At 43.7% G+C, this 17,653-nt stretch overlaps 1 protein-coding gene across 1 annotated transcript in view; it reads right to left on the bottom strand.

Moving 5' to 3' along the window:
* The window catches only part of LOC124612629, a 607,586-nt gene that overhangs the window by 107,617 nt on the left and 482,316 nt on the right, over positions 1-17,653 (bottom strand). Inside the window, exon 4 of the mRNA XM_047140925.1 lies at positions 12,562-12,870. Coding sequence (XP_046996881.1) covers positions 12,562-12,870 — 309 coding nt within the window. The remainder of the gene's footprint in view (positions 1-12,561; positions 12,871-17,653) is intronic.

Here is a 17,653-nt window from a genome sequence, read left to right on the forward strand (position 1 = left end):
GTTTTAAAACCGATTGTCAGTGACAAGGCGTCTCCGGTCCGTGATGGTTAGGAACTTGTTAGGACCGCTGCTCTTACTCCGTGTTGCGTAGGTGCGACTGTATAAGTGCGCTTTGATACACAAAATTGAACAACTTTAATCACCGTTGTTCACGGGCAATTCCAAATACTATAGATTCTTCCTTCCATGACTTCCACGTCGACTCATCTTTCTACCTTGATTCTAGACATCTGAGTCGAACACACTCACCACTTCACTGCCAAAACTTACGTCAGTGGTCGGAAGTGTAGCTAAATACTTCGACCAACGGTGCCTTTGTGGCTTACTGAAATTAATGTGTGGTAGAGGTCGCCATATAAATGTTGTTTAACGGTTCCCCAGAGGCCGGCCGGTGTGGTCGAGCGGTTCTAGGCGCTTCAGTCTGGAACTGCGCGACCGCTACGGTCGCAGGTTCGAATCCTGCCTCGGGCATGGGTATGTGTGATGTCCTTAGGTTAGTTAGGTTTAAGTAGTTCTAAGTTCTAGGGGACTGATGACTTCAGATGTTAAGTCCCATAGTGCACAGAGCCATTTGACCCATTTTTTTTTTGGTTCCCCAGAAAAAGCAACTTCTCACATTAATCAGAACAGTACAGACAAATATAGGCAGACTGAAGCGACGAATGACAATTTATATCAAGGCCGGGATTCGAACCTCGGTCCTCTGCTCACTAACCACTACGCCGCGCTGGCACAGTGCCCTTGCACAACTACACGGAATGCCCTGGCACGCCTCCCTCCTCAATCCCTATTCCCATTCAAGCCTCAGACCAATTGGTATTCCTCGTACTCGCAAACAGCATTGCAGAGGATCTCCAACTGTATTGGAATAGCACCATAGCATCGAACGAGACTGTCTGAAAACCAAGCACAGGTGCTTTAATAATGTGACTCTGTGGTTCCAGAGACTTTTTCAAGTTTCGAACATTGTATGATGTATATATGCAGACTGTAGCGACGAATGAAAATTTGTACCAAGGCAAGGACTTGAACCCAGGTCTTCTGCTAACTAGGGAGATGCGTTAACCAACACGCCACCTTGACTTCAGTCTGCATATATACATCATAGATGATTGAGACATGAAAAAGTCTCTGGACCTTCATTTGATTAAAGCGGCTGTGCCTGGGTTTCAGGCAGGATCCTCCGTTTCGTTTAACGTTGAGGTACTGTTTCAATACAGCTGGGTAGCCTCTTCGGTACCATTCGAATTTAGGTGGAATACTGAGTGGTCTAAAATGTGAATGGGAATTTGGATCGAGGAGAGAGTCGTGGACTACGGGAGTCCGTGAAGCTGTGCAAAGCTGCTGTGCCACGATGGCGTAATGGTTAGCCCACCTGTTTACTGAGCAACAGACCTGGGTTAAAAATTCCGACCATGGTACAAATTTTCAGTCGTCACTTCAGCCTGTATAGACGCATCATACATTTTTGAGACTTGGAAATGTCTGTGAAACCATGTACTTTCATCTGATTACTTACGAACATGTGCTGTACCAAAGACATTGGTTCGGTAGCAATATTATAACCGTTGATCGATTCCAGATCTAGATTATGAACAAGAATGACACCAAACAATCAAATATTTGGTCTGTTCATGGAAACAGAACGTATGTCAACTGGTGCTATTTTCAGAACCTGTAATTACTGAAAGCTATTTTTTTAACACTCGTGTTAAAAACAATCCAGGATCGATGTATCTGGCCACATAACACATGTACTCAGAAATGAAAGAACTGTTTCCAAGCGGAAAATGTTAATCTCTGAGACATGATCTGTTTACAGCACGTGTTAGATGCTAGCGGATTTACGGCGACAGTCAGTGCTTACTGTGGCACGTGATTAATTCTGTGGCTAACAGGCAGTGGAAATGTAAGCTGCCAGGTGTATATCAGCTACAATATTGCCCATACTGCCGTAGTAGGTAAAGAAAGTTGTATGTCAAGCCAATTTGCCATATAACTATCACTCAAGGCGATATATTAAAGTGTTTCTTATCTTCTCGTCACAGAGCGAGTACCCAATATGATAGTACGAAAATAAATATATAACCACAGGTTTTGAAAATTTGTGACCTTCTGGGCTCATTCCTAAAGTGCTGAGGAGGGGAAGTGGGCTTTAACCATAGCAATAACAAGCTGTGTGGGGTGGTGGGGGGACGGGGTAGTTTACGCCTACCTTTTGAAAATATTGTAATCTGGTCATGTACTTTACATTTTAAAATTTTGGAAAAAATATGTGTTGCTTTTAATGCTTTCTTACACTAGATCCCGTAATTGTTTTGAATTTTTCAGTAAAACGTAACCCAAATCATAGTAGTAAATGTGATATTCCACAACAGATGTTATATTAATAATTTCAAGTTAAGGAACCTTTTCACGCACCAGTACATATTTAAAAAGTATGTTGTGAATAAAACTCAACGGCAATTAAAATTTGTGTTTCTTACAATTTGTTGGTGTGGTCAAAACGTTCCTTTCCTCCCTATGTAGATATTACGGATAACGCATTAGTTCTGCTAAGATAGTACTAAAGGATATTTTCAGGTTCTGGACCCTACTTATACATCAGTTTCTACTTAAAAAGGATGTTGTTAACAAAAGTAAAAAACTATTAACTAAATTAGTTCCTCTTATTTTTTGTGTGCCCCTCCTTTTGTAGTAGGCTACGTGCTATGAAAAATATATTGATATTGCTAGGATAAATGCACTGTAAAAATACTCCGCCGGTGGGGACAGCCTTTGTCCACCACACCCCCTCATTAGAATGGCATGTTGGCTCTCCGCCAGGGAGCCGATGACCATGATGTTGCGCGCCCTACATCCAGAATCATCTTCATCATCTGTATGTCTCGTCTGAAGAGAAGCCCGAAAAGATTGGAAAACTAGTTTATGGAAATGAACAAACAAATTAAAAGAGTCTGTTCGCATTATTTGTATTTATATTCATGCATACAGTATGCTGCAACCGGTAAAAAAAGTTAGGAAATTATGTTGATCTCCATAGATCTCCACCCAACAACCCAGACGTTTTACAGCAACTTAGAGCCGTCGGACAAGGTAATAACGGACACCGCGAGACTTGTTTTTAACAGGTTCTTGTGTAAGTGCGGAGGAATTGGATAAAATCTCTGAAAGACGTAAGAGCTTGCGTTAACTCTTTGTGGGGAGTGTTGCAGGCTGGCGATATGCATTTAGTGCGAAGCGAGATACCTTCGTGTAATGGATAAAGATCGTGCTGTTGTGGTTAGGCTTTCAGGAAATACGTGTGAAAGCTACAGCCACGAAAAGGCGTTAGTGATACGCTTATCGAATAACTTTTCTACGTAAAACATCATTTAGAAGATCTAGGTGGGATATATCAAAATGAATCTGAGTTACGCACAGCACGTTTTCGATTACGAGAAAGTGTGACTTCCGTGACGAAAGATTTTCCGATACTTTCGCACTTCGACCGAACTGTTTTAGTCTATAAAACCAAGGGAATGTTCATTTAGGTATGTTTTTGTTTTTCTTATGGTCTCCAGTCGGAAGACTGGTTTGCTGCAGATCTCCACGCTAGTCTATCTTTTGCAAGCATTTTCATCTCAGCATAAAGTTAGCACATCCTACATCCACCAGAATCTGGTAGTGTACTCAAGCCTTTATCTCATACTATAATTTTATAAAGTTGATTATTTATTGATGCCTCAGGACGTGTTCTATCAATAGATCCCTTATTTTAGTCAGTTTGTAAAACACATTTCTTTTCTCCCCGATTCATCTCACTTACTTCTTCATTAATTTTGCGTTCAGTCCTTCTGATATTCAGCATTCTTTTGCTGCAATACTATTCTCTTCTTCTCTATAGCGTTTATCGTCCACGTTCCTCTTCCATAAATAACAAACCAGAGAAAGTTTCACAGAAGACCTACTAACGATTACATTTCTGTTAAATGGTATAATATTTCTCTTCTTCAAAAAGCTTTTCTTTCTACAGCAAGTCTGTATTTTATAGCCTCTTCTGACACTGTCAATTGTTCTTCTGGTTGAATGGTAAAACTCACGTGCTACTTTTACTGTCGCATGTCCTACTCAGATTTAATTGCCTGCGTTTTACTGTCGCTGACATTCCACGTACATCCTCGTTTGAAGTACGGTAGCTATCCATTCCATTCGACAGATCTTGCAAGTCCTTTGCTCTCTGTGGCAGAATTACAATGTCATCTACAAATCGCAAAGTTTTTATTTCTTTTTCCTGAACTTCAGTCCCTTCCCAAATTTTTCTTGGTTTCCTTTACTGCCTTTTCTGTGTGCAGACAAAGTAGCATAGGGAATGAGCTTCAATTCTGTCCCTTTCCCTTCCGAACTACCGTTTCCCTTTCATGTCCTCCGACTTCTATAACTGTAATCTGGTTTATGCGAAAGTTACAAATAATCTTTCACTCGCGTTTTGATGAGTTAACCCTACTTCCTCGATGCAGTGAGCTCACTTAGCTGCAAGGTGTTGGCACACCGACATCTTATAATTTATAGGCTAAGGTTCCTGATCATGTGCTGAAAATCCAGAAGATTCGCCAGCCGCAGTAACCAATCTATAACATCATATGGCTAAGAGCATAAAAGTAATTGCTATAAAAGATTTTCTGGGGGGACAAAATTTTTGTGAAGGATTTGTTCCTGGGGGCGCTAATTTTTTTTCTTAATTTCTCAACGAAGGGATTGGTTTTTCCTCGAGGGGACCATTTTTCCCCAAAAAGCCACCCCCCCATTACGTGTATAAGGAAGGGTGTAAGAACAAATAGACACAAATATATGTGCTTCTAGAGTATGAGATACAACTGCAATGGGAAGTATCTGAGAGTGGGGCAGCATCTATAATAGGAAGTATCCCAGAGTGTGGATGCATGCATCCTAACCTTTAATGACAAGTTGCGTCGTATTGCACGAGATGACACTTGCCATGTTGAATGATATCATGTCATGTGTTACGTATTACGACATGACATCATGTACCATGTTGCTTTATTTGACACGATGAATTATATTACGTGACATGGGTACCAATACTAACAAGTAAAACAGAGCAAATGTGTAAAGATGGTTTGATTTTAATGCCTTTGAAGCTACCTGTAAGTCGAAAAACCAGTTCCCTTGTTTTACATCTCTAACTCTGCACATGACATATTTGCCTTTTTTGTGCCACGATAGGAGCATTTATCTTTCTGGTTCCCAACTTTTACTGTAACGCGATTTATTAATTACGTGTATTTGTCTATCTTCTCATAAAATTTGAACCGATTCGCACAAGTTTGAAATGAAGAAGGGGGGAGCGGGTAAAAAAAAAGAAAGGTCTCACAAGAAACGTGTTTTGTCCACGTAAAATCCGAATGAAGGTAGATTCTCGAAATCGAGTTTTCAATTTTATCGTATCTATCCAATTTTTTTTATTTCATTCACTTTAAGCCGTTTCGGCGCATTCGGTTCACGTAACAATGAATTTTACTTGCTACATTTAGCTCGAATTTAATCCATCGTATCTCGACAGTGGATAATGTTTATCGGATAAAAAAAATTTGTTTTCACTTTATAAACTTACCTACCTTCGTCCAAAATTTTAACTCTTTCGTACATGTTTAAGCATATGAGTGGTGCGCTTCAAAAACCTCCCAGAAGGACGTGTGCTACAATTAACTCAACTTTAAACCATCGTATCTCGACAACGGATAAAGATTATTGGATAAAAAGAAATTTTATTTTGACTTTATCCATTTAACTACCTTAGTCCAAAGTTTGAAGCGACTCGTACAAGTTTAACGTGTTAAAGTGTCGTGCTTAAAAATTCGCCCAGGAAAACGTGTATTTTTACGAGCTGCATGTAGCTCGAATTTAAACCATGTTACCTCGGCAACGGATAAAGATTATGTGGACACAAAGAATTTCCTGTTCCGTTTAGTCATTTATCTACCTTCGTGCGAAGTCTGAACCGATTGGCCCAAGTTTAAAATACAGAAGTGGCGTGTTTCAAAAACCTTCCAGAAAAACGTGGTTTTAATACGCTTTTACGCATAATGTCCGAACGTGCACCATAAAAATGGTGCCATTAGCTGAGAATTAATTTCAGTCCAATTAAAATCTTATGCAAAAGGAATTAATCGATTTGCAAAATTTTGTCTAGGTGACAGTTACGGTTCACCGTTCAAACCCCGCGTATTGCACTGTAACATAGCTACAGTACGACAGATGTTCGAATGGCTATACAAATGGCCGCTGATCGGGGATAAACCAAAAAACTTCTACCCCATGTTCGTAGCTCAAATAGGAACCGAGCACCAGGACACCTTCTCTTCCTGCGCTCCACCAACACCGAACCGTGATTTTGTGCGCGGCGTCTTCAGACGTATTTGTTACAGCGCTTCCAGAAAATTTCGTATGAGCCTAATAGTTACTGTCTCGAGTGCGACAGATCGATTGTGATTATTTTTGCAGGTTATCGCGGTGCAGTGTCCTCCTAGGTGGCGCGGCGGCGGCACTACGAAGACATTATGAGTCCGCGTCGGCGGCGCCTAGTCGCAGACTCAGCTGGCAGTCAGTCGGATACCTAAGTCCCAGTGACTTTAAGACTGATGTTCCGTGTCAGCGTGCGCTTAGCACTGGCGCAGTGACGACTCTGGTTTGAGGCGCCCACGTTCAGAGGGTTAATCAGTTGTAAATAGAGTACAGACTCGCGTCTCCGGCATTATTTGATGATTTATCTGAGGTGACGGAGGTCTCGTGGACCGAAGCAAGCTCAAGTCAGTGCGGAGTGTACCCGGTTCTGCGTGCAGTGATTCGACGCCATGAACAATCTTCATCACGTTGGTCGTTTATGAATGGTACAGATTTTGGAACTAGTTAATGATGTTGGAGAAATCACTCGGCTACATTCATAAAGGTGAGCATCCCATATGTTCGATGCATCGACATAGAGTATAACTGAGCGTTAAATCTTTAGCCGTATCAGAGTCTACTAAATAAAATTGTTTTATGGTTTTTTAAAGGTTGTTTTTTTAAACTATCAGTCATATTATCATGATTTCTTTGCAAGTGGTTATAAGCAATTACAATTCTACGTAAACAGTGTATAACGCAGTAACTAGCCTTTACGTCACGTGTTGCGTTTGCTGCTGTGCTGACGAAAGAAGAAAAGATTTATAAAACAGTTATGTACGCTAAACAATGTGCATTAGCTGATCAGTAGAAGTTCTACTAGTCTTGTTGTAGATGCACACAAAGTCTGTGCTGCAGAACTTTAATGGTTCTTATACTTTGATGTTTTAAAATATTGGTGTAAAGGCTTATGGTCAGTCTCAGAGGAGAGATATTAAAATAAAATCATTTTTCTGCTTGGGTAATCACTCCGTTTGCAGCTGGTTAATTTAGTGTCAGTATTGTTTGTGCCCTTTGTTCGCTGCATTAACAAGTTGCGTCTTGTGATTATTTTACTGTATAAACTTTTCTCTATTCTCGTTGTATTATCGAACCGTATTAACCATTTAAACAGTTTTCCCACGAGCCGAGGCGAAGACTGAACTGCCTTAAGAACTGATATGATGAAAGTTTTATAGTTGATGAATTCATGTGCAAGAATTCAAATTAAAGTCTTTCCTGCTATGCTTAATGTTTTCAAGATGGATTGCTCAAGTTGGACCAACATGAATAAATGATTAAAAAATGTAACTATCTTTGTTATTGCTTGTTAAGTTTGCTGCAGTAAAAATTGAAGTAAAGGTTTGTGAATTTTTTTTAATTAAATTGTCTTGTGACCTGGTACCTTCGATTCACCGATATTATTGGTAGCAGTTTCGGAAGACCACGTTCATTTATTTAGTGCTGCTAAGAAACTAAACCTGGTTTCTATGCAGGTTGTATAAAATGTAACGTAATTGTACGAATATTAAACGCATTCATTCATGCATCTATATTCGGTGCTGAAAAAATCTGCTACAGCTAGAATAATCTATCCTGAGAACCCACCACCTAAGTATTTAAAACTAAATAGCAGGATTACGCCACTTTGCATAGATGTACCATTTTATAAATAAATTACTACTTGATATCCCTGGGGCAGCTGGTGCTGCGGCACTCACAATTGTACATAACCATTCAAGAAAAACAAGGTACATACAGTATAGCTATACACTATACTACAACAACAATCAGACTAATAATGAATTACTCTGTACAGTGTTAAGTTACAGAGAGCACTGGAAGTCTTTTTGATACCAAACTGTTTTCTTTCTGTGAGCCTCATGTGAGTATCGTGTTGTGAGAAAACTTTCTGGTACTGCATAGGTGGCTCTACTGTCTGCAACCTCAGAATGGTGGTGTGCCAGCATCCAACACCTCATCCTGACTGGACTCATCAGGAGCCGTTCCCGTGAAATGTCATGTAAGAGCACAGCAGAGGAAAGTTTATTCTCCAACCCCCCCCCCCCCCAACCCCCCACACCCCTTTCCCTAACTCCGCCGATCAGTACAAAAAAAATGCCTCCCATTAATCTTTTGTTACTGATCTTCTGTAGACTCTTCAGTTCTCGTATTGTTAGAAAGGCAGATATTCATCTTGTCATTATCTCCTAGTGATGTTTCTCCATCTTCGTAGTCGTTAGAATTTGCCTGTCTGTATTTCGTAATGACCTGTTTTCACTGCTACTTACTTCACTTTCTTCCTCGAATATACTTATACTTCGACAAACATGTAACTTAACTTCGGATAGTTATTCATTAGAGTATCAAGCAGCTATCATTTTTCTTCATTATAGACTATGCTATATACATATCTGACCTTTTATCCACTACCTGTGTAAATTCAATATACTATCATATTAAAAATAGTTGCCCTGGTGTGCCTATCAATCCACAGTTGCACATATGGGTCCTAATACTGTTAATTCCACATAAATACATAGGACAACTGCCACGTCCTGTCAAAAAAATTGTCATCCATTTGGAAGGTTTCATGGGGGAGGTGGGGGGAGGAGTTTACTTCATGGGGACAAACTACAGGAGACGACTTATTAAAGGATAATGAGCAAAAAAAGATCACATGGACATATGGCAGGAAAATGTTTTTCGAGTGAGATAAAAGATCTCTTTGACAGTGTCGATCCAATGATAGAAATTACACGTGAGAACTCACCATGCAAGTGGGACTGTTCTGCCTATGCGAGTATTTTACCTCCACATTCAAGAGGGAAGTGACATGGAGCGCCACCATGTAGTGGTCACATTACCGTTCATACCACTAAAGGCACGTCTTCCAACAGGGAAGGCAGGGTTACCCGCAGAAAGTGCAGATATGTGTCGCCTATGGGGCGTTATAAAAGCATGATTGGTCGCACGACGCAGTCGCCAATAAGCCCCACCTACACACTGAGGCTGAACCGGCACTGACGTGAATTCTTCGTGAAGGTTGGCGATACCGCCTGTCGTAAAGGTAGCCTCATCTGTGAATAGGATGAGGGACAGGAATACCAGCAGAGTTTTGGCGTTTGTGACGAGCCAGTGGAGAGAAATCTGTATGTAATAAGGGCTGCAAGTTTTGTAAGCGATACGGAGAGCGGTAGTTTTGTAGAACGTTCCATACGTTCATCTGGCTTATCCCATGCTGGTGGGCCAGCTGCCTGGAGCTGACACCGCAGTCATTGTAAACGATCTTCTTGGAATGCACTTCTACCATACTCCCATCTCACCAGTTTTGCTACATATCCTCTCAGGGATACTTTTGTGCGGTTTGACATTTTTAACAAGTGACGCGGTTAAAAGGCGCTGCAGTCTGGAACCGCAAGACCGCTACGGTCGCAGGTTCGAATCCTGCCTCGGGCATGGATGTTTGTGATGTCCTTAGGTTAGTTAGGTTTAACTAGTTCTAAGTTCTAGGGGACTAATGACCTCAGCAGTTGAGTCCCATAGTGCTCAGAGCCAACAAGTGACGCGGTATTAACGTGCGAGAGTTGTCCGTAAAGTAAGGTCTCCAACCAGCCCCCGTCGGAACGGAGCTTAAATCTGACAACAGCGCCGTGTTCCTTACTTCCTGCACCACTATTCTTGTCAATCCCCACGTCTCTGCGACGCTTATTCTTGGCATAACACCCGGTAGCGATGGAAGGGAAAATCGACGCTCCCGCGAAGTGTGGATTGCGTTCTGTCATTAGATTTCTGTGGCTTAAGAGGTATACCCCTATTGAAATCCGTCGCCAGTTGACCGATATGTATGGAGACAAGTGTATGGGCGTAAAACATGTGCGTAATTGGTGGAGATAGTTCGCAGGTGGCCGTACAAACGTGCACGACGAGGCCGGCCGCGGGTGTCCATCAGTTTCGTACGAGACAGTGACGAAACTCGAAGAAGTTTTGCTTGCGGATCGGCGTGTGAGAGAGATTGCCGAACTGATAAGGGACGTCTCTAAGATTACCGTGGACAAGCTTTCGATGGACATTTTGAAGGATGACTAGGTGTAGGCCATGTGTGTGCCGCGGATACTCACTGATGAACACAAAAAGAAGCACATCCAAAGTGCCCGCAAGTTTCTGCTCTATTATCGGGAAGAGGATGAGAAATTTCTGGATTCATTTGTTACCGGGGACGAGACTGGGTCCACTACTTCACGCCAGAGACTAAGGAACATTCAAAACAATGGCGACATTCCGTTTCTACAAATGTCAAGAACTTCAAGCAAACGCCGTCAGCGTGGGAGGTGATGCCTTCGGTATTCTGGGATAGGAAAGGCGTTCTGCTGATCGACTACCTGGAAGAAGTACAACAATCAACGCGGCAAGGTACTGCGAGACACTAACAAAGCTACTCCGGCTATACAGAACAGCCGGCTGGTGTGGCCCATTGGTTCTAGGAGCTTCAGTCTAGGACCTCGCAACCACTGCTGTCGCAGGCTCGAATCCTGCCACGAGCATGGATGTGTGTGACGTTCTTAGGTTAGTTTAAGTAGTTCTAAATTCTTGGGGGCTGATGACCTCAGGTGTTAAGTGCCATAGTGCTCAGGGCCATTTGAACCATTTATACAGAACAACAGGAAGAGTCGACTGACAAAGGTAATTAGTCTGTGGCATGACAACGCTAACGACGCCAGAATCACGTTAGATCTCATCGCCAAATTCGGGTGCGAAATCATGGATCATCCCCTATATCGCCCTGATTTGGCTACCAATGACTACTATCTGTTCCCTAACTTGAAAAAGTACTTGGTGGAATCAAATTCTCAAGCGACGAAGAGCTGAAGGCAGCTATCTGTTCCTTCCTGCGCGAGTCTGAGGGAGAATGGTACGAATGATATGAAAATGTTTCCGGATCGTCTCCAAAAATGCATCGATCATGACGGGGACTACGTTGAAAAATAGCTAAGAGTCGAAGCTTTCAGTAATAGAACCCAGTACGTTGTCCTCGATGGTGAGTGTTCGTCGGAGGTGAGGGTATCATCTGGAGTGGCCCAGGGAAATGTGGTAGGTCCGCTGTTGTTTTCTATCTACATAAATGATCTTTTGGATAGGATGGATAGAAATGTGCTGCAGTTTGCTGATGATGCTGTGGTGTACGGGAAGGTGTCGCCGTTGAGAGACTGTAGAAGGATACAAGATGACTTGGACAGGATTTGTGACTGGTGTAAAGAATGGCAGCTAACTCTAAATATAGATGAATGTAAATTAATGCAGATGAATAGGAAAAAGAATCCCGTAATGTTCGAATACTCCATTAGTAGTGTAGCGCTTTACACAGTCACGTCGATCAAATATTTGGGCGTAACACTGCAGAGCGATATGAAGTGGGACAAGCATGTAATGGCAGTTGTGGGGAAGGCGGATAGTCGCCTTCGGTTCATTGGTAGAATTTTGGGAAGATGTGGTTCATCTGTAAAGGAGACCGCTTATAAAACACTAATACTACCTATTATTGACTATTGCTCGAGCGTTTGGGATCCCTATCAGGTCGGATTGAGGGAGGACATAGAAGCAATTCAGAGGCGGGCTGCTAGATTTGTTCCTGGTGGGTTTGATCATCACGCGAGTGTTACGGAAATGCTTCAGGAACTCGGATGGGAGTCTCTAGAGGAAAGGAGGCGTTCTTTTCGTGAATCGCTACTGAGGAAATTTAGAGAACCAGCATTTGAGGCTGTCTGCAGTACAATTTTACTGCCACCAACTTATATTTCGCTGAAAGACCACAAAGATAAGATAAGAGAGATTAGGGCTCGTACATAGGCATATAGGCAGTCATTTTTCCCTCGTTCTGTTTGGGAGTGGAACTGGGAGAGAAGATGCTAGTTGCGGTACGAGGTACTCTCCGCCACACACCGTATGATGGATTGCGGAGTATGTTTGTAGATGTAGATATAGATGAATCTGTAATTGGTTATACAATAAAATGATGTTTACTGCGTGAGAAAGCATTGGAGACCTTAATTTACGGACAATCCTCTTAGCTGAAGTCCTGAGTGGGAGTGCGGGAAATGGATCACGCGGGGGAATGTTGGGCGAGTTGGACGGCCGTACCTGATCGAGGCCGGCGATGATGCGGTTGGCCTTGGAGCGGAGGTCCGCGTGCGCGTCGGCGAGCGTGCGCTGCTGCCTCTGCGCGGCGCCCAGCGCGTCGTCCGTGCGCGAGAGCAGCGTCTCCAGCGAGCCGCGCGACGCCGACACGGCGTCCCACACGTCGTCCACCTTGTGCGCCACGCCCACCAGCGGTCGCACCAGCCGCTCCAGGTTGCCGCCGCCGCCGCCTCCCGTGGTGGCGTTGCAGGAGCCCGGCGCGGCGGTCGGCTGCAGCACGGCGCTGTGCAGCTCGGAGGCCAGCGACAGCACCTGCACACCACACACCACACACACACACCTCTCACAAATATGAAAGCATATCAAAAATAGTATACACCGAGGCAAAGAAATCGCAACACCAAAAAATTATTAATTCGAGCAATGAAATTCCGGAATACATTCGTCTGGTTGACATATTAAGTGATTAACATAGCAAGATCACAGGTTAATGTAAGCGTGAGACAAGCCATTGCATATGTGAAATGCTGACACATTAGTAACCGTCAGAATGTTGAATGCAAGCATGCAAACGTGCATGTACTGTGTTGTATACGTGCTGGATGTCATTTTGTGGTATGGAGTTCCACGCCTGTTACACTTCGTAGGTCAATACAGGGACTGTCGGTGTTGTTTGTGGATGACGCAGGTGTTGTCGTCCGACGATGTCCCATATGCGTTCGATTGTAAACAGATCTGGTGATCGAACATGCCAAGGCAACATGCCGACAGTCTGTGAAGCATATTGGGTTACAACAACAGTATGTGGGCGACCGTTATCCTGTTGGAAAACACCCTCTGGAAAGCTGTTCATTCGTGGAAGCACAACAGATCGAATCACCTGACTGACGTACAAATTTGCAGTCTCGGTATATACACTCCTGGAAATGGAAAAAAGAACACATTGACACCGGTGTGTCAGACCCACCATACTTGCTCCGGACACTGCGAGAGGGCTGTACAAGCAATGATCACACGCACGGCACAGCGGACACACCAGGAACCGCGGTGTTGGCCGTCGAATGGCGCTAGCTGCGCAGCATTTGTGCACCGCCGCCGTCAGTGTCAGCCAGTTTGCCGTGGCATACGGAGCTCCATCGCAGTCTTTAACACTGGTAGCATGCCGCGACAGCGTGGACGTGAACCGTATGTGCAGTTGACGGACTTTGAGCGAGGGCGTATAGTGGGCATGCGGGAGGCCGGGTGGACGTACCGCCGAATTGCTCAACACGTGGGGCGTGAGGTCTCCACAGTACATAGATGTTGTCGCCAGTGGTCGGCGGAATGTGCACGTGCCCGTCGACCTGGGACCGGACCGCAGCGACGCACGGATGCACGCCAAGACCGTAGGATCCTACGCAGTGCCGTAGGGGACCGCACCGCCACTTCCCAGCAAATTAGGGACACTGTTGCTCCTGGGGTATCGGCGAGGACCATTCGCAACCGTCTCCATGAAGCTGGGCTACGGTCCCGCACACCGTTAGGCCGTCTTCCGCTCACGCCCCAACATCGTGCAGCCCGCCTCCAGTGGTGTCGCGACAGGCGTGAATGGAGGGACGAATGGAGACGTGTCGTCTTCAGCGATGAGAGTCGCTTCTGCCTTGGTCCCAATGATGGTCGTATGCGTGTTTGGCGCCGTGCAGGTGAGCGCCACAATCAGGACTGCATACGACCGAGGCACACAGGGCCAACACCCGGCATCATGGTGTGGGGAGCGATCTCCTACACTGGCCGTACACCACTGGTGATCGTCGAGGGGACACTGAATAGTGCACGGTACATCCAAACCGTCATCGAACCCATCGTTCTACCATTCCAAGACCGGCAAGGGAACTTGCTGTTCCAACAGGACAATGCACGTCCGCATGTATCCCGTGCCACCCAACGTGCTCTAGAAGGTGTAAGTCAACTACCCTGGCCAGCAAGATCTCCGGATCTGTCCCCCATTGAGCATGTTTGGGACTGGATGAAACGTCGTCTCACGCGGTCTGCACGTCCAGCACGAACGCTGGTCCAACTGAGGCGCCAGGTGGAAATGGCATGGCAAGCCGTTCCACAGGACTACATCCAGCATCTCTACGATCGTCTCTATGGGAGAATAGCAGCCTGCATTGCTGCGAAAGGTGGATATACACTGTACTAGTGCCGACATTGTGCATGCTCTGTTGCCTGTGTCTATGTGCCTGTGGTTCTGTTAGTGTCATCATGGGATGTATCTGACCCCAGGAATGTGTCAATAAAGTTTCCCCTTCCTGGGACAATGAATTCACGGTGTTCTTATTTCAATTTCCAGGAGTGTATATGTAGTGTGACTGGGGCCTCCCGTCGGGTAGACCATTCGCCAGGTGCAAGTCTTTCGATTTGACGACCCTTCGGCGATTTGCGCGTCGATGGGGATGAAATGATAATGATTAGGACAACACAACACTAAGTCCCTGAGCGGAGAAAATCTCCGACTCAGCCGGGAATCGAACCCGGGCCCTTAGGATTGATATTCTGTCGCGCTGACCACTTTTCTTTTTTTTTTTTTCGTTCTATCTGCTCGGGGCGGACGTCGGAAGACACCCGTTTCAGTTCGTCGTTGCTCCATCAATTCAGTTCTTTTATTACAGAGGGCAGCTAACCCTCTGACCGAACACGCTGAGTTACCGTGCCGGCTTCAGCTACCGGGTGCGGATCGCAGTCACGGTGCGTGGGATAAATACGAGAGTGCTCCTGCTATCAAACGAATTCGCATCCCAGACCATAGCTCCAGGTGTAATACAGTTGCACCCAAAAACCGCGGGACCATAATTTACGAGAATTGCGTGATCTGTGTGCACACACTTAATGCTACACACCTCCCGAAACATACGAAGAACTTGTCGGACCCATCGCTTGCAGAATCGTTCCTGTATAGCGATCCAAAGGTGTACCAACGCGTGGAATTACGACTAAGTTATATCTATAAGCGAAGGGAAATATATCAGAAAATATTAACTATTGAACACAGATTTAGAAACTACGGCAATGGTGCTAATTTTCTGTTACGAGTTGGGATAGGACTGCAAACACTTCAAGTCCTGAAAAATCATTACCTTCATCGTATCTCAGAACTTTGCGGCTGAAAATAATTAAAGACTGCTGCAACTTTAAACAATGTCAACACTGAAATCTGCAATGATTTTGAAGAAAATACATAAAATAAAAATAATCATTGAGCAGACCTCGGACGTGCAGTGGGTTGGCTTTTTGACACAGTATTCGTCAATGTATCTTGACTTCATTAACGACAATCCTTTATACCATGAATGTTGCTGTTTAGAAAGCTAAACAAACATTAACAAGGGTGGCTTTGAAATGCGATATCAAGATGAAAGACAAGGTGAGAAAAACATAAATCTTGAAAACTCTAATATTAAGTTATAGTAAAGCTCACTACTTCGAAATAATTTTGCTTTACATTCAGATGAAACTAATGAGAAAACGTTTAGTGTAATACAAAAGAATGTCCGGTAACATTGAACTAGATTTATCTCTTTTTCATAAATTTGTTCGTGTTTACAGCTTAAAGGATTACTCCTGGACTCCTAGATTGTCGTTTAGAAAGTTACGGGACAACGTATGGAAAATAAGTCTGAAAAACAGGTGAGGATTTCATACCAAAGTAAATATCAAAAAATAACCATTCTATGAGCAGTCATAGTATTAGAAAACAATGAATATACTTTCCACAGATGATGACATAAAGAGACCCATGCGATGACTGACTGAGGACGTTGCAAGGATGGTGACGTGGTTTTTCCTTTTTTTGTTCTTGTTGTTGTTGAGTCATCAGTCTTCTGACTGGCTTGATGTTGCCCACCACGAATTCCTCTCCTGTGCTAACATCCTCTTCTCAAATTAGCATTTGCACCCTACGTCCTCAATTACTTGTTGGATGTTTTCCAATCTCTGTCTTCCTGTTTTTGCCTCTACAGTTCCCTCTAGTATCATGGAAGTCATTCCCTGATGTATTAACGCGTCCTATCATGTCCCTTCTTCTTCTGAGTGTTTTTGATAAATTCCTTTCTTCGCCGATTCTGCTGAGAATCTCGTCATTCCTTATCCTATCAGTACACCTAATTTTCAACTTTTTCTGTAGCACCATATCTCAAATGCTTCGATTCTCTCCTGTCCCGATTTTCCCGCTGTCCGTGGTTCACTACAATGCTGTGCTCCAAACGCAAATCCTCAGCAGTTTCTTCCTCATATTAAGGACTATGTTTGATACAAGTAAACTTCTCTTGGTCAGGAATGCTCTAGTTACCTGTCTTGGTCTGCTTTTTATGACCTGCTTGCTTCGGCCGTCATGGGTTATTTTTCTTCCGAGGTGGCAGAATTCCTTTACTTCGTGATCACCAATGTTGATGTTAAACTTCTCGCTATTCTCATTTCTGCTCCTTCACATTACTTTTTCCGATTTACTCTCAGTCCATATTCTGTACTCATTAGATCAATCTTTTCAACAAATCCTGTAATTCTTCACTTTTACTGAGGATAGTAATGTCATCAACGAATCTTATTATTGATATTCTTTCACCTTGAATTTTAATCCCACTCTTGAACTTTTCTTTTGTTTCCATCATTGTTTCTTCGATGTATAGAATGAATAGTAGGGCGAAAGACTAGATCCCTGTCTTCACCCATTTTTAAACTGAGCACTTCGTTCTTGTTCTTTCATTTTTTATTGTTCCCTATTTGTTCTTGTCTTCCCCTGTAGCTCACTCCTATTTTTCTCGAAATTTCTGACGTCTCTCAGCATTTTACGTTGTTGAACACTTTTTCTGGGTCGACATATCCAATGAATTTGTCTTCATTTTTCTTCAGTCTTGCTTCCATTATCAAGCGCGACGTCATAACTGCCTCTCCAGCGTCTTTACCATTCCCAGAGCAAGTTTAACAACCGGAGAAAATGACTGTCGCTCTTGAAAACCGCCAACCGTATTTTCTTTGGTGTTATTAAGTTTCCGATTTCGTTTCCTGCTAATATGTACGTGAAATCAGCGGACCGTTGGATGATTCACATGAAGCCCAG

This window comes from Schistocerca americana, chromosome 4 (genome assembly GCF_021461395.2).
Source record: "Schistocerca americana isolate TAMUIC-IGC-003095 chromosome 4, iqSchAmer2.1, whole genome shotgun sequence".
Lineage (NCBI taxonomy): Eukaryota > Metazoa > Arthropoda > Insecta > Orthoptera > Acrididae > Schistocerca > Schistocerca americana.